The sequence below is a fragment of the Leucopleurus acutus genome (assembly GCF_964270905.1).
Source record: "Leucopleurus acutus genome assembly, chromosome: 10".
Taxonomy (NCBI): domain Eukaryota; kingdom Metazoa; phylum Chordata; class Mammalia; order Artiodactyla; family Delphinidae; genus Leucopleurus; species Leucopleurus acutus.
Window position 1 is genome coordinate 31,935,204 of NC_139153.1, and position 18,736 is coordinate 31,953,939.

An 18,736-nucleotide genomic window follows, 5' to 3' on the forward strand; every position below is an offset into this window, starting at 1 on the left:
GAAATTTAGTAGTATGATCATAATGCTATTCTTCTTTATCAATTTTGAAATTTCTTCATAACAAGTCAGAAAATTTTCACTTGGAACTTAACTGGAAATGTAAAAATAGAAAGAAACTTTTCTTCAAGAAAAAATATTTTAGTATGATTTCCCCAGCTGTGGAATACAAAATAAAAACTAAGCTGAAAGCTCCACTGTGCTCCCTTCATCATCACTGTTTCCTCAACACTACATACATAACAAGTAAGTATTTGCTTAATTATCATTATTATTTACAATTAATTAATTTATTTATTTTTGGCTGTGTTGGGTCTTTGTTGCTGCGCATGGGCTTTTCTCTAGTTGTGGCGAGCGGGGGCTACTCTTCGTTGCGGGGCACGGGCTTCTCGTTGCGGTGGCTTCTCTTGTGAAGCATGGGCTCTAGGCACGCAGGCTCTAGAGTACAGGCTCAGTAGTTGTGGCTCACGGGCTCTAGAGTGTAGGCTCAGTAGTTGTGGTGCACGGGCTTAGCTGCTCCGTGGCATGTGGGATCTTCCCGGACCAGGGCTCGGACCCGTGTCCCCTGCATTGGCAGGCGGATTCTTAACCTCTGCGCCATCAGGGAAGCCAAGCCCTGCTTAATTAGTAAATGATGTAACCTAAGTGATTTTATCAAAATAAATTAGAGCCACCATTACACCTCAAATAAGCTCCCTCCCCTAATTCTTTTATCTCTAGTCACTCTGCTCATCATCTTTCATTGTATTAGAACTTTCTACTACTGAACACTGCCTGAAATAAATGTATCATCAGGTAGGCCATATTCTTCTAGTACATTCTATTTGACTACTACTTTGGTTTACAAACAACTCAGGCATAACTTCAATCTATCAAAAAAGAATTAAGAATAAAATTTCACAGTGTAATCACTGCAGGTCTTAGATATTACACACACATGTTTTCATCCTCATACCTTACTTCTCCCTGTCAAAAATCTGACTCTAGGTTCATCTATTTTAGCCATTCTATCAACTCTTCCTTCAAACAGTCATAGTAAGGGTGGAGGCAAAGAGAGAGATTGAGAGAGATTTTCCAGTGGCAGGTGCATTGTCACAGCAACTACAAAACTTCTATTTCAATATCACACATTGGGGGCTGCAAAGGTTCTAGCTGCCCATCTCTGGAATTGTCATTATGTAGGACAACGTCCATATTCTTAGGAGTATTAAAGCAGGAAGTATCATGATGCCTTTATCTTTTTTTTTAAAAAAAGTTGATTTACAATGTTGTGTTAATTTCTGCTGTACAGCAAAGTGACTCAGTTATACATACATTTATTCTTTTTCTTATTCTTTTCCATTATGGTTTATCACAGGATATTGATTATAGTTCCATGTGCTATATGGCAGGACCTTGTTGTTTATCCATCCTATATATAATAGCTTGCATCTGCTAATCCCAAACTCCCAGTCCTTCCCTCCTCAACCCCACCTCGTCCATGGCAACCACAAGTCTGTTCTCCATGTCTCGTAGATATGTTCATTTATGTCATATTTTAGATTCCCACATACAAGTGATATCATATGGTATTTGTCTTTCTCTTTCTGACTTACTTTGCTTAGTATGATAATCTCTAGTTCCATCTATATTGTTGCAAATGGCATTATTTCATTCTTTTTTTATGGCTGAGTAATATTCCATTGTATATATATACCACATCTTCTTTATCCATTCATCTGTTGATGGACATTTAGATTGCTTCCATGTCTTGGCTATTGTAAACAGTGCTGCTATGAACACTGGGGTGCATGTCTCTTTTCGAACTGGGTATATGCCCAGGAGTGGGACTGCTGGATCACATGGCAAATCTATTTTTAGTTTTTTGAGGAACCTCCATACTGTTTTTCACTGTGGCTGCACCGATTTACATTCCCACCAACAGTGTAAGAGGGTTCTCTTTTCTCCACACCCTCTCCAGTATTTATTATTTGTAGACTTTTTAATGATGGCCATTCTGATGGGTGTGAGGTATAGTTTTGATTTGTATTTCTCTAATAATTAGTGATGATGAGCATCTTTTCATGTGTATGTCTTCTTTGGAGAAATGTCTATTTAAGTCTTCTGCCCATTTTTTGATTGGGTTGTTTGTTTTTCTGTTATTGAATTGTATGAGCTATTTGTATATTTTGGAAATTAAGCCCTTGTTGGTTGCATCATTTGCAAAGTATATGTAAATATCATTTGCAAGTATCATGATGCCTTTATCTTACTTTCAAGTGGTTTGGCAAAAAATATCTACATAATATCCTTCAGTAGATATTTTCCTACTTGTATGTTAGGGTTTTTTTCTAAGCACTTTTGACAATTTGGGCTACATAATTCTTTGTTTTGGGGCTGACCTGTGGATCGCGGGGTGTTTAGTAGGTTCATTGGTTTCAACCCACTAGATGCTAATAGCACTGCCTCTCAGTTGTAACAACCAAAAATGTTTCCATATATTGCCCAATGTCCCTGGGGGTATAAAATTGCCCAACCTTGAGAACTACTGTTCCATGTTAATAACTTTATAACCAAGAGAAAACAAATCTACACATAGGCTTCTTTCCCACAGAAGCACTGGTTAGTAATTCTGAAACTATTTTCTGTATATTCTAAAAATGTTTTAAAAAATTCATAAATTGTAGATAATGGCATCCAGGTTTCTCACTATTGGGAAAGACAATGACAGATATGGAAATACGAAAGACAATTAATTCTGTGGTGTAAGGTATGAATTAGAAGATCTGAATGTATAAAATAGACTCTAATAGATCTGAATGCATAAAAATAAATAGATATAGAAATAAATATAGACATGTGAAGCAGTAAAGATAGCCATACATGTATGTATGGATATGAATATACATACATCTATTTCTTAACTCTGTCCACTCAAGTGGGCCTAGAAGTAATGAACACACCATATACTCAGATCTTGGTTTGTAAATACCATTCTCTAGTTTAAAAAACTAGGGCTCTGTGGAGAAATGGCTGATTTCAGGACTAAATCTAAGTACAAGATGAATGTAGAACATCTTTTTTGTGTCAGAAAATAAGAAAGGACTCAAAGAATGATTGGGTCCAAAAAGACATAAGGGGCTCCCACTGGCCAAACATAAGACAATTTGAGTATCAAAATAAATAATGACAGTGACAGATGATAATCCACTGAATAAAACATGAATCCATAAATTCACACTGATATAGAAAAAGAAAGGAAGGAAGGAAAGAAGAAAGGGAAGGGAAGAGAAAACTCTTCCATGTTGTAGAAAGCTTGCTAATAAACGTAGAAGGATGACAGAATTATGAAATCACTACTTGGCAACTATGATTATAATAAATGATTCAGGCAATCATCATAAGGAGACATTAAAGCTAAGAAGATAAATGTTTGAGGAGTAACAGGATATTTAAAGTTAACATCACCAGCGATAGAACAATTCAACATCAGGTGCCTCCTGATATGATGCCCAAAATTATTTCTGTTATATTACTGCCAAAGATGCACAACTTTAATCTAATCATGAGGAAACATCAGATACAACCAAACTGAGGGACATTTTAGAAAATGACCATGGTTCTTCAAAAATGTCAATGTCATGGAACACAAAGAAAAACTGAGGAGCTCTTCCAGATTAAAGGAGACTAAAGAGACATGACAGATGAATGCAACGCACGACTCAGGATTTTCTGAGGACATTATTGAGACAACTGACAACATGTGAATAAGGTCTGTGTATTTGATAATAGTAATATATCAGCTTGTAGTTAATTTCCTGATTTTGAGAATTATACGGTAGTTATGGAAGAGAAACAGAAAACACACATGAAAATATTTAGGAGCAAGGTTATCACACCTGCAATTTACTCTCAATGGTTCAGGGAGAGAGAGGGAGGAGGAAGGAAGAGGGAAAGGGAGATGGATAAATCAAATTTGGTAAAATGTTAACAGCAAATAGGGTGAAATGTTAACAGCTGGAAAATCTGGATGAAGAGTATATGAGGTTCTTTGTTCTATTCTTGCAACTTTTCTGTAAGTCTGAAATTATATCAAAATAAAAAGTCAAAAGAATAATTTCTACATATATACATAAACAAATAAAGAAAATATGGCAAAATACTAACAATTGCTGAATCGAGGTGATGGGCACATATGGAAGTTTTTGGCATTCTTTAATTTTTCTTGTGTTTGAAAGTTTTCGTAGGTCTCTTGAAATTACCAATCCTAATGCTACAATCTTGGAGCAATCATTTCTCCCTATATTCTTATCCTTAACCTATCTTCCCCTTCTGCATTCTATATTGCATTGTGACACTAGAGCAATTTTCTTACTGAGATCAAGAACTTACACTGCCGGGGCTTCCCTGGTGGCGAAGTGGTTAAGAATCTGCCCGCCAATGCAGGGGACACGGGTTCGAGCCCTGGCCTGGGAAGATCCCACATGCCACGCAGCAACTAAGCCCGAGCACCACAGCTACTGAGCCTGTGCTCTAGAGCCCGAGAGCCACAACTACTGAGCCCGCACGCCTAGAGCCTGTGCTCCACAACAAGAGAAGCCACTGCAATGAGAAGCCCATGCACCGTAACGAAGAGTAGCCCCCGCTCGCCACAACTAGAGAGAAAAGCCCGCGCACAGCAACGAAGACCCAAGGCAGCCAAAAAATAAATAAATTATTTTTTAAAAAAGGAAGATAAATGAAAGCCTTACTGAGCTAAATAAAAACTCATTTTATTTAGATGTGCAAGTCAAATGGAAATAAATGTTTTTTAGAAACTATGATGAGGTGAAAAGATTAACGGAATCTGTTTTCCTTTTAACACAAATCATGTCTTTAGAAGTGCTTGGTGTATAGTCTGGGCCAGGAACCAGCTTTTCTCAGACTAAGGCTAAATCCTATAAAAAGGTCTACACCACAAATAACCCACCAAACAACCAGCTGTGGCACACAGAATACATGATACTCTAGATTAAATTTGTTGTCACTATTTCTTCAGAAGAGTGACTGGAGATTTAACTTAAAACCTGACCTTTGCTTTAAATGTGGGTGAGATACTCTGAACCACGGGGTAAAGGGCCAAATCAAAACATTTCTGCCTGAGTTCTATTTTGCACGTGCATGTTTGTGGAAGGCTAATGTAGCCATAACATCTGTTACCTCAGCAACTGACAGAAGTGACCTAGCAGAAGCAGCTGGCCAGGTGGGTGCCACCCTCTTTCTACTACTATCACCCATTCCTTTGGAAAGTCTGGTAGTTTAGTTGCAGGCTTGGTTGGCGAGAACCTTCACAGTGGAGGAAGACCACTTTCTTGCTGGATATGTGTAGTCGTGTGAGATAGCCCTAGGTGGTAGCCTATGAATTTAACTTTGGCAGCAGCCTCTTACTGTTGATTCTCACCCCTTTGCCATTCCTTCTGACCAGCCGGGTTCCTTCTTGACAACTGGATCTTTTGTTGGCTCCTTTGTCCTTCCCATTGTTCTTCTCTTTCTCTATAAATTCCCCCTGCTATCGCAGTCCATCCCTATGCAGAGAATTCCCAAACACTGTTACTGACTTCTTTCTGACCCAGTCTTATCTTTCTCCACATCTGCCCCACACAGCCTGTGTTGCACCACACTTTCCTACTGGTAAATGTTATTCCTACGTTAAACATTAATCCTATTTGTAAATGTCAGTACTATTTTAAGGAAAGGCATGGCTCCCTTTTCCCTCTTGGTGTACCCTGACTTATCTTTAACCAACACATTTGGGAAGCCCGTTCTGACTACTGCTCCACCCCTGCCCTGCCCCTAGCCAGGAAATTAGCTCTGCTCTCCAAAGTTTTCACCACACCTATTAAAACACTCATTACACTATCAACATGTCTCCTTACTCCATAGGACTGTAGCCTCCTCATGTGTCTTATCTCTGTATCTCCTGGGCCAATAAATGTCACAGAATTAAATGAAAATGGCTTTCCAGTCCTAGTTTCTGTATCACACTTCCAACTGCATTTCTGGTTCCGAGGGTGACAATACAAAACTTCTGAACGTGAAAGGAAGAACTTTTAATAATTATGCTGGGACAACGGGTATAAATGGTTTCAGGTTAAAAAAAAGGCAAACCAGAACCTATGGAAAACCTTCCTGTTCAACATGTGCCAAACTAAAAATATCACATTGTCTTTCCACCACATCATTTAGACTATGTCCCTAGTTATTTATACGTCCTGCAAGTTGGCAGTTGGATCTAGAATCTTGATCAGATTCAGGTTCAGTTTTTTGTCACTGAAAAAATACATCACATGTGGTATGACACACTTTCAGGGTCATCTCAAATGATACTTCTTCCATGAATCGCCTTTCCTCCCCATCTTCTAAGATAAACAGAAAGGAACAAATATAAAATCTGGACATTCTTTCTCCTTTCTTTGACTCCTAATGGCAACAACCACCAAGAAACAGCTTATCATCTATACCTCTTCTATAGCCAATTTGTCTAGAAACTCCTCAAGTCCCAAAGAGAGTCTCATTAGACTTTGAAACCACTGGAGTCTCTGGCACAGTTCCCTAAATAGAGCAAACTTGCATTAGACACTGCTTGGACTGAATTCCAGTCTTCTTTTTGTCTTTTTTTTGGGGGAAATGATTTCAAGCATATAAAAACCTGTGGATCAAGCCACAGCTTTATTTCTCTCAAAAGTGGCATAAATTGGTTGAAAATAATATTTCAGGAAAAATTACTACTGCTATCATCATTTCATTAATATCTCATGGTGAATGTTTAATCTACTTTAGATTCTTCTCCTAACCCTAGATGACTAACATGACAGGTAGCACATTATAATTCTAAAAAAAGATTGGCTGTTTTTTAAAAAGGAAATAATAAAATTTGAAAATAATGGTTCAAGAAGCCAGGCATAGGGTTTCAATGAATAAAATAAAGGGGCTACTTTCTACAACTCTCAAGGTTAATAACACTGTGGTCTAATAATTTATATTCTTCATTTAAGAGAAAAGTTGTGTCAGTCTAGCGAATCTAATTACACAGACAACAAAACATAACCACATACACTCAAGCATAACCCAAGTGTTTCTCATAAATGTCAGTAAATACATTATTTTAAAGAATTTAAGACTTCCCTGGTGGCTCAGTGGTTAACAATCTCTGCCTGGTAATGCAGGGAACACGGGTTCGAGCCCTGGTCCAGGAAGATCTCACATGCCGTGGAGCAACTAAGCCCGAGTGCCACAACTACTGAGCCTGTGCTCTAGAGCCAGCAAGCCACAACTACTGAGCATGCAAGCTGCAACTACTGAAGCCTGCACGCCTAGAGCCCGTGTTCCACAAGAGAAGCCACCGCAATGAGAAGCCCGCACACCGCAACAAAGAGTAGCCCCTACTTGTGGCAACTAGAGAAAAATCCGCGCGCAGCAACGAAGACCCAATGCGGCCAAAAATAAATTTATTTAAAAAAAAAAGAATTTACACAACTCTTACAAAGAAAAACAATGGATGAAACAACCATTTAGGGCTATCATGACTGTTTCTTGGAGACTCTTCTAAAATTTCCCGCTTCTAATGGGTGATTTTTCTTTATCTAATTACTGATTGATTTAACAATTCTATTCTTTTTTTTTTTTTTTTTTTTTGCGGTACGCGGGCCTCTCACTGTTGTGGCCTGTCCCGCTGCGGAGCACAGGCTCCGGACGCACAGGCTCGGTGGCCATGGCTCATGGGCCCAGCCGCTCCGCGGCATGTGGGATCTTCCCGGACCGGGGCACGAACCTGTGTCCCCTGCATCGGCAGGCGGACTCTCAACCACTGCGCCACCAGGGAAGCCCAACAATTCTATTCTTAAAATCAAGCTGCAAAATCTTTCAAGAGGTGTTGATAAAAATACCACTTCATTAAACAAAAGTTGGCAATCATACAGAAATGTAAGGAAAGTTTTTGGGTTCTGTTTTTGTCACCTTAACTGAAAGCAAGGTTAGGGAAACTAACCCATTTTCATCAATGGCACTCCAAACAATTACCAGGAGCATTCGTACACCCACCCTCCTTCCACATACACCTTGTGTTTTCCAGTCTCTATCTCCTACAACTTCCCCTTTTATACCCTCTTCCTTGAGTCTGATTCTCTAGCCTATATCATGGGCACTTTTACAGATATAATTTAGCCTTCCCGTTGTACTCAAGGATTAAAAAAAATTTTGCCCTGACATCTGGCAAAGTAAACAAATTAATACATTATTAACTGGAAAAGATCCACAACCAACAACTGCTTTTCCCTAAAAGATAAAGTAGGAAATATTTTTTTAAATCCCACAATCTTATTTAATTAATGAAAAGTTACCCTTTAACTGATAGGTTTGCCTTTTTTTAAAGAATAAATTTATTTATTTAATTTATTTTTTGGGGTCTTTGTTGCTGCACATGGGCTTTCTCTAGTTGCGGTGAGCAGGGGCTACTCTTCGTTGCAATGTGCAGGCTTCTCATTGCGGTGGCTTCTCCTGTTGCAGAGCATGAGCTCTAGGCATGCGGGCTTCAGTAGTTGTGGCACACAGGCTCAGCAGTTGTGGCTCACGGGCTCTAGAGGGCAGGCTCAGTAATTGTGGTGCATGGGCTTAGTTGCTCCACAGCATGTGGGATCTTCCCGGATCAGGGATTGAACCCGTGTCCCCTGCATTGGCAGGTGGATTCTTTTTACGTGCAGGCTCAGCAGCCATGGCTCACGGACCCAGCCACTCCGCGGCATGTGGGATCTTCCCGGACCAGGGCACGAACCCGTGTCCCCTGCATTGGCAGGCGGACTCTCAACCACTGCGCCACCAGGGAAGCCCAGCAGGTGGATTCTTAACAACTGCACCACGAGGGAAGTCCCCAGATAGGTTTGCCTTTGTTAATCACCATCATTATTATTATTATTATCAGTATCTTCATTATGGGGCTTAACATGTTATGTTCCCAACAACATATTAAGCGATCTACTTGTACTGTTTCATTTAATCCTCACAATAATCCTATGAAGTTGGTTTTCCCCAAACCAACAAACGAAAAAACACTGAAGCACAGAGGGGTTACGCAATTTGCCCAAGGATATATTACAAATAAATGGCAGGGGCTTCCCTCGTGGTGCGATAGATTCCACGCTCCCAATGCAGGGGGCCCAGGTTTGAATCCTGCTCAAGGAACTAGATCCCACATGCATGCTGCAACTAGGAGTTCACATGCCACAACTGAGACCCAGCACAACCAAATAAATAAATAAATAAGTGAATTAAAAAAAACAACCCACAAATCAATGGCAGAGCTGGGTCAGAACTCAGAGATCTTTGGCTCTTAGCCTCTTGGCTAGAGCCTGTCACTTTCCTAATGCTCTTGTGGTTTTATAACTTTGATGTAAGAGGTCTATAATTAATTCATTCAACAAACATCTGAGTTTTTCCAAATATCTGGCATTGTGGTAGGGAAGAGGATAAAAATAAAATCTAAAGCAGATGGACACATAAAATTACAAAAGCACTAAAGCAGTTGAATATAATTAACACAATCATAAACACTATTTACAGGAGTTACTCAGTTTTCCTGGGTATCTCCCTTGTATACAGGAGGTATACATGTTATTAAACTCCTGTTGATGTTGTTTTTTTCTAAAAAAAAAAATTACTACTTATAAATCAATCTGGATTTGGCTGCTGAAAAGCTTTCTGGGGAATTTCTACAGTAAAAAAAGATCATAAGAACAGCTACTTCTTTACGACGGGTGTCCCTTCCTCATTCACCTCCTTTCTTGTTTCTGTGTGTCCCCCAAAGGCCCAAGGTTCCCAAACTTTTTCAGGATCAGCAAAAACATTCTATGCATTAATGGTCTTACGTTTCTGAGAAGAATCAGAAATGCTCCAAGATGAGATTTCTGGCCTGTACACACATTAACTTAGATTTATTATTACCACACTAGAAAAAAGGCATGTCTTGTAAACACCAAAGGTCACCTGAGAAGAGTGTGGATCGGTAAGAATACTGGAAACTATTATCATACTTAAAAACAGGTTGGCAATTGGTTGCCCGGGCCAGTAATCCTCAGGGCTTCCCTTGGTATGGGAATTCAGCCAAAGGTGCCTCAAAGAGCCATGTCAGCTTCAGTGTCCAGGGGGGAGAAAAGAGAAGGCCATGATGCCCAGACTAAGGAATTCGAGAGAATCTGGGTAATCTCTTGGTTAACCAACCCCAATCCCAATCATTATACAACTAGGAGAGCAGCAGGATCATGCAGGGTGAAACTAAGGCTTCCTTATATAATCCAAAACTTAGGGTCTGTACTGGGAGATCCCTTAATAGCCCAGCCAGAAGCAAAGGCATTTCTATACAAAGAAACCTCCACAGGCTGCTTTTGCTGCTAATTTCCGAGAGTTGCCTGGTATTGGTCCACTGCTACTAAAATGCGTAACCTAGTGAGCTGAACTTATATGTCAACTTTTCTTGTGTACAATAAGGCAATTATAAAAGAGACTAAATGCTGGGTGGGAGAGGGAGGGGATATGGGGGTATATGTATACACATATAGCTGACTCACTTTGTTGTACAGCAGAAATTAACACACCATTGTAAAGCAATTATACTCCAATAAAGATGTAAAAAATAATAATTTTCTCTAAATGAGAAATGGATCAAAACACTTAAAAGTGAATCTTTGGTGTAGCAGCTCTTGTCATGATTGCAAAAAAAAAAGGAAGATTAAATGCTGACAATCACAGATTTATCAATAAGCCACCCCCAGGCACTTTATTTTAAAAACACTTTTATAAATGCTAATTTAATTCCTACCCATTTCATTCTAAACAAGTAAATATCAAATAAATGTACTTCTTATTTAGAAGTGACACAAGTGAAAGAATTTATTATATGCACTGCTCATCTTAGCCCCACCCAAAATTTCTAGAAGAGTCCTAAGAACCTGGGGATATTTACTGGAGAATGAGGAGGGCCAGAAAATGAGGAAATTTACAACTGCTACCATATGATAACAGAGCAAACAGGTAGTTCTTTCAAGAAAGTTAATATTTTTAATCTATTTTTAGTTTACATTAAAAGTGGTAATGAGTTTCTATCAGAGACATCAAGGTAAACACAAAAAAACCACAGCTGCATTTCACATTCTACCACTTACTGCCTTGCCTTCATATAACTTTGATCGATACAAACTATTTTACAACTTAAATGTTTTTCTTTAAAGCACTGACACCAACATCAACATTTTAAATTTTAGTTCCTGATACTTTAGAGAACCTATCTTAATCTTTTAAGTTAAAACTTAGTTTTAACTAAAGCTTAAAACATCATATAATACATGATTTTGTGGCAAAGGGTGAATCTGATGCCCTGGTTTAAAATGTCTTAAAAACAAGTTAAAATACCTTTTAATAGGGACACTTTAGCAAAGGGTTCATTTAGGTCTTGCTCATCCATTTGGGCGTCTACAGAGGGGGGAAAAAAGATAATTATAAACAGTAAACTCTATTAGCAAGCTATCATTACCAAAATAAAAAACTGAAATTTATACAGCTATTGTATTTGGATCATTGAAAGTAGTTTTTAAATTTATCCAAGATTCAAGGGAGTGACTTGATAAATAGAAGTATTGCTCTTTCCTCCAAACACAAACTTTGAGATCTCCACCCACACTAACCTACATACCTAAACTGCTTGGTAGGTAACAATAACATCTACAGATTTATAAATATTAAGTTAAAACTCACCTGTAGTGTCGTCACTACTTTTCTCCTTGCTTGGACTCAGGGTATCTGATAAATCAGATTCCTTTGCTCTTGCCTGGTTCTCTAAGAAGAAATAAATAAATAAATAAATAAATAAAAGTAGAATCTCTTTACAATTAAATAGCTTATATCAATAAAACTGCTTCAGGCTATGAGTGCTCTAAATCTACTGGTATGCGAAATACTTTTAAAATTAACTGAGGTCACTGAATCTCTTACTTCTTCACCACTCTAGTCCAAAATGGAATGCTGGTTATTACACGTAGCTCATATTAAATTATAATGTGGATCATGATTGCTGTGTAGAGGAGGGCTGGGGCTTTTGTTCAAGGCTGTCCACTGGCCAACTGGAAACAAAAATGAAGCAAGCTTTGCTAAAGTATTCAGAGACCTGCAACAAATATAGCAAAATTCCCAGGACAATGTGGATACTGTATGAAGATGATGAAAGAAAAGGATTCTATTATATAAAAGCACTAGTTAGGTTGCCTTAGTAATATTTATACTTATGATAAAAACTCTTTTTAAAAAAATCACCATTGTCTTTTATAAAAGTAACATATTAAAACAAGAAAATTAACAGCCTTTTATATCTAAAGTAAGTATTACTGTACCTGAACCACAGGCCTGAAATTCTTTGCTTGAGTTGATATTTCCTTAAACTCAAGGACCTTCTCACTACTTGGCCAATTCAAGCTATATTAAGATATAGCTTAAGCTCCATTACCTCTAAGCAAGTCTTCATTTCTCCAGCATGTTGCTCCTTTTTATTTATCTTCTCTGGGACATAGGGTTTTATAATTAATCATGTTCTATTTTATATCATTCTCTGTGTATACATATATCTTGTTTCCTTAGTGAGATTATAAATTCACTAAACATATAATTACTTTTTATAATGTTACGCACTTAACTATACTGTTTGCGGTAATCTGTATCAAAAAGTTAAATGTGTACATCCACTTCTAGTACTTTTCCTAAGGAAATAATAGGCAACATATGGTATATATACATAAGGACGTTCATTGCAGCATTGTTCATTATGGAATGCAAAATGTCCAAGATATATTCACTACTATTAAGGAAAACTAAAGTCTGTTAAGCCATGTATAAGATGACCCCCTTTAGACTGAAAATGGCTATACACTTAGCTATGAATTTTTTGTTGTATATATTCATTCAAGTCTAGAAGGATCTACAACAGAGATACCATGGTCATTTCTGAAGGTAGGGATGAACATTTATTTTCTAACTTCACACTGTTTTATACATTGTTTGAAAAATTATAGCGAACATATAATTGTTTTCATAATCAACTAAATCAAGAGATATTTTTCATTTTAGAAACAGAAACATATTTAAAACCAATACTGTCAAAATAATTAATATTAAAATATAACTTGTTCCATTAAGAACTATTCCATATAAGAATAAGAACTAAGCTATTCCACATAAGAATATATTAGAACTTACTGCTTCACTTGTGAAATGAGTGATGGATTACAAGAAGCCTTTTGCTTCCTTTCTCACTGCCATTTCTCGTCAAAGGCCAACTGGGGAGAGACAGTGAGTTTTTTGTTTTTTGTTTTTTTTTGCGGTACGCGGGCCTCTCACTGCTGTGGCCTCTCCCGTTGCGGAGCACAGGCTCCGGATGCGCAGGCTCAGCGGCCATGGCTCACGGGCCCAGCCGCTCCACGGCATGTGGGATCTTCCCGGACCGGGGCACGAACCCGTGTCCCCTGCATCGGCAGGCGGACTCTCAACCACTGCGCCACCAGGGAAGCCCCGACAGTGAGTTTTGATTAGAAGTGAAGTCACTGATTACTGAGGTCCATGGGAATCTAATCTGTGACCTCTGGTGCATTCACAGTGTACTACAGTCAGACATTTCTGAATGTACTAGTTTTGATCACTAAGTTACAGTCTCAAATAAGGCAGGCTAACACATCTTGTCTATATATAGAAAGAAAAGAAACCACTGTGGGAACAAAAAGGAAAAGACAAAAATGACTCTTTCCTAATTTTAATATTCTTGGCAATTTTATGATCAAGATACAGAGGTAAACCAAGAGGAACGCATTTTCAAAAGTATTCTTCTGTCTTAGAAGGAACTTTTATTTCCTATTTGGAGTAGTAGCCAGGAAGGTAAAATTGCCTTAGAGGTGGGACTATCTTCCATTAAGATCTTACTAGAATATAAGCTCCATGAGTGCAGGAATTTTTGTTTTGTTAACTGCTATAATCCCATTGCATAGAACAGTGCACAGTACATAGTAGGTGAGCTAAAAAGAGGACCATTAGAAACACAATTTTACTTTGAGTAAGAAGGCAAGCTTTTAGCAAGTCAAGTCATGGTTCACCATTGTTGTGTCCTGATACTAGAGTTATTATATGGAGGCAAACAAAATCTATTCAAGATGAAACACAGGACACAACAAATGAGTGGTAGAGTCTCTACTGTTCAAAACATCTACTTTTCAGCTACGAAGCAGCACCCAACTTTCCAGTATTAAAAGTCTTTACTAGCTGATTTTCTGTGCAGTATTTAATCATTAAAATGCATACCAATAGTATATAGAAGTAAATGGAGGAATGGCTACCAACATCAATACCAAAACTGTTCCCAAACTGGCAAGTCTAAAATAAGGTGAATATTTTCACTATATCTTCAAGCAGACATAACGACGGATGGGCAAGACAAACACAGACCACTTCCTACACCACTGGAACCATTATTTGCAAAGAAAACAAGGTCAAGGATCAAGGGGAAAAAAAAAAGGAGAACTAACATTTGTTGGACAACGGACCAGTGCTTCCTGCTTTATAAGCAATATTTCATTAAATTCCCACAAAATCCTCTAAGTTATATACTGTCGATCCCATTTTACAAATGAGGAAACTGAGGTTTAAAGAGCTGAAGTAAGTTGCCTGAGAGCACATAGCTAGTTACTAGTAGAACCTGGAATTAAAAGCTACTGTTTGACCTACGCTGTATTCTTTCTACTTCCACCTTGAAATCTACTGTAAACTGCAAGTTGAGTTAGGACTTAAATAGAAGGCATACGCAACTTATGATTACATTTTTCATTAGGTGCAATACCTGAAGGAAATACTACCAAGACTTGTAACAGCTGGTAATTGGCAATTTCCAACAACTGATATTTAAAATCAGTTTTAAATATCATTCCATTAAAAACATCAGCAATGAAAGCATTTAAAAAATAAAACAATCCAGCCAAACCCAAAAGAAAATACTGTATAGCCAGATATAAAGCATTTAAAATGTAATTTATTTCAGCCAACTAGTTTGTCACAAGGATTAGTGTACCTCTGCATGCTGTCTGTGGGAAGTACCAGTAAAATGTTGACTGCTGATAGAAATATCTCTGGGTATATAAAACATCTGTTCTATCATTCTTTTTTTGGCCACGCTGCACAGCTTGCAGGATCTTAGTTCCCTGCCCAGGGATTGAACCCGGGCCCGGTCAGTGAAAGCTCTGAGTCCTTACCACTGGACCACCAGGGAATTCCCTGTATTATCATTCTTTTTTGGGGGGCTGTGTTGGGTCTTCGTTGCTGTGTGCAGGCTTTCTCTAGTTGTGGCAAATGGGGGCTACTCTTCCTTGAGGCGCGCGGGCTTCTCATTATGGTGGCTTCTCTTGTTGCGAAGCACGGGCTCTAGGCGCGCGGGCTTTAGCAGTTGCAGCACGTGGGCTCAGTAGTTTCGGCATATGGGGCCTAGGGCATGCAGGCTTCAGTAGTTGTGGTGCACTGGCTTAGTTGCTCCGCAGCATGTGGGAATCTTGCCAGACAGGGCTCGAACCTGTGTCCCCTGCATTAGCAGGCAGATTCCCAACCACTGCGCCACGAGGTAAGTCCCCGTATTATCATTCTTAAAGGATGTATTCTATTCACTTGCATGGAGCTAGTTGCCATAATTTATTTAATAAATGCCCTTATTATTGGACACTTATGTTTTCCTTTCTTTGCCTTTAAAACAACACAAACAAATGTGCTTGCACATTTGTCCAATTTGTTCCTTAAGATAAAAACTTAGAAGTGAAATTGCTAGGTCAAAAAGCATGTTCTTTAAAACTTTAAATACATATTTTATAGCCAGATTTCAAAAGGAAATCATAAGATTTTCTTTTTCAATAATGACATCACATAATTTCAAGGAAATATATTCTAATTCAGAATGCATTAAATAGAAGCACTTGGGTAGCAAGATACTTTAATTATAAGAAGCACTGATTTTTTTCTAAGGCTCTACTTCTACATCAAAGTATTGGCTATTTAACCAACTAATCTGAATAGGTATTTAGGTGGTGAAGTAAAAGCTATTTTAAAATCTGTTCTCATCCCACTTTAATAAGATGAAATAAATTGCCATATGTACTAAAAATAGTTCACTGTTCTGAAACTCAATGCCTGTTTGCCAGAACAATATTAGTGATGCATATTTTATGCATTCTTTCTCCAAATATGGCATCTGCCATGCACAAAATTCCAAATGGAAGCCACCAGATATATGAAATAACACTATCCTTTAAAATATTTTTAAAAGCCAAATGGATCCAGTTACTTTCATAAAACAAAACGTAATGAAGTGGAGTATTGCAAACTTTTATCACTCATTGTTTTAGCTAACCAAAATGATTGTCAATTTAGTTTTAAATTTTATACTGGTATGTTCTTCTGATGAAAGTCCTAGAATGAATAATGAGCATATCCCACTAAATTTATTTGCACAATTTCCCTATACATAAAAGTGACTTGACAATACGATGCTTTAAAACTCACTTTTCTTCTCTAAGCCTGACAATTGTAACAGAAAAGAATCAACAGAATAAATTACTTCAAGCAATTACAGGACTGTTCATTAAAAAATATAAGGTTCTACATAATCACTTTTGTTTAAGTCAAATTGAAATGCTAACAGTTAAGATAATATTAAATATCATAAGGACTATTAAAGGTATGATAACCAACAAAATGGAACTGCAAGCATTTTTCACCTGTTTCAAAAAAGATTTACATTGCGTTTGATTAAAATTTTGAGATCAAAGCTGAAAATAATGCTGGAAGTGAGACAGAGAGATTGCAACAAATCTTTAATACCTAACGAAACCTATTCCAAGCATTAAAAAAAACCCCACACATATATACCCATTTAAAAAGAAACTTTCTGATGAACATATCCTTCTTAAAACAGAACTCCAACTATTTTATATTATTATCTGATATTGTTACTAGATTGCCATTTTGTGAGCTGTAAGACATAAATTGATGGTTAAAGTACTATGAACTTGGAAATGTATACTAACCTTCATTATCCAAAAGAGTTGTCAAAACCCACAGAAAAATGCCACAGAAACCCACAGAAAACGAACCTTTTGAAAGCTTTGTTTCTTCTACCACTTTGGTTAGATGCCCCTCGACGATCAGCTTCTCTGCCAAAGAAAATAAACGTTACTATCGAAGCCCAAACTGAGTAGCAAGCACTTCCCTGAGCTGGGCAGTGTAACACATTCCATGACCAAATTTAAAGATGATAACATTACTCCCATGACTAGGCTTGAACAAAAACTTGAACCTGGAAGGGGAACTAAGAGAACTGGAATGATACTAGATGAGTCAGGTTAATGCAGAAATCCGAGGGTAAGGGAACTGAACTGCTTTCAGTTTTCATTAGCTTTCACCTTATTTTAAAAGCCTTGAACTTTAAAAAAAGGACTCAGAACAAACAAAGCAACCTTCTTTAAATCAAGGATATTAAGTTGAAATAAAGGAATTCTGAGAAGGTATTTCATTTAAATAAAGAAGTAATACAAATTATATTATATCAACAGTTTACTTTTCCCTATTGACACAATTTAGCAGAGATGCCTATATGACATGTTTCAGTAAAATGAATAATTTTAGAAGAGCTAATTACTGAAAGAAATTTTAAAAAACTTTTGCTTTTGTTTTATGGGGGAGTCTCTGCAAATGTATAATGTAGTTTCTTTATAATTTATTTAAGGTCAGATTTTCATATTCTGCCTTTCAGTCAGGAGAATAATATATCTATTCTGTATACACCATTATCTGATTCTATATGTCAGTTGGTCTCCTTCATTTTACACTTTGAAGTATGTGAAATTTCTCTATTCTTCTATCCCTCAACTCACTGCAACTTGGTCTACACCCATTACTCAACCACTGAAACGGCCCCAAGATCACTATAACCTATCTGCCAAAGCCCATGGTTCCTTTTCTTAATTTTCATTTAATATAGGCTCTTTGCAGCATGTGGCACTGTTTGCTCCTGCCTCCTTGAAAAATAGGAAGTCGAAGTAATAAATTTAGATAATTTTAAAAGGCATTAACCCTACAAGATATGTAACATAAGCTGTCTTACCCATCCTCTGTCCTACTCCATTCCATTCTTGAAAAATCACTTCCTACAAACAACAACTTTTAACTTTTAGCCATTTCTTCTGGTATTTACATTTCTATTTCTAAATAATACACTGCTATTTCTTAATTTTTCCATTTTAGGCATTATTTACTGACAATCTCTTACAGATGATTATGCTCTCATATCCTATTATCATCCTCATAAGAGTTACATTTTGTCCATCTGTAATCAGTATTTATATTATGACTATTATCTATATCTGAGTCATATAATATGCGATAATTATATTTCTTTCCTTGTGCAACATTTACTATTTTGGGAACTTACAATGCCCTCTTTTGTTTTGCTAATTTAAAAAAATATATCTCAAACACAGCCCAAGTTCTTATAGAACCATAAAACTCTCAATATCCTCAAACATATCAGGCAGTCTATCACATTATATATCCCTGTCTCTCCCTTCTCCCGGACCTTTAGTCTTCCTGCTCCAGTCTGAGGTGTATCCTGTACAAGATCCCCTGCCCCCAGATCCCAAATCTTCCTCTTCCTGTTTTATTC

General features: G+C 37.5%; 1 protein-coding gene across 15 annotated transcripts in view; it reads right to left on the reverse strand.

Moving 5' to 3' along the window:
• SLMAP (sarcolemma associated protein) overlaps positions 1-18,736 on the reverse strand; it is a 150,808-nt gene that overhangs the window by 18,012 nt on the left and 114,060 nt on the right. For all 15 annotated transcript variants that reach the window (XM_082848672.1, XM_082848673.1, XM_082848681.1 and 12 more), the window contains 3 exons: positions 17,169-17,228; positions 11,758-11,838; positions 11,416-11,475 (listed from right to left, as the gene is read on the reverse strand). In XM_082848672.1, coding sequence (XP_082704798.1) covers positions 11,416-11,475; positions 11,758-11,838; positions 17,169-17,228 — 201 coding nt within the window. The remainder of the gene's footprint in view (positions 1-11,415; positions 11,476-11,757; positions 11,839-17,168; positions 17,229-18,736) is intronic.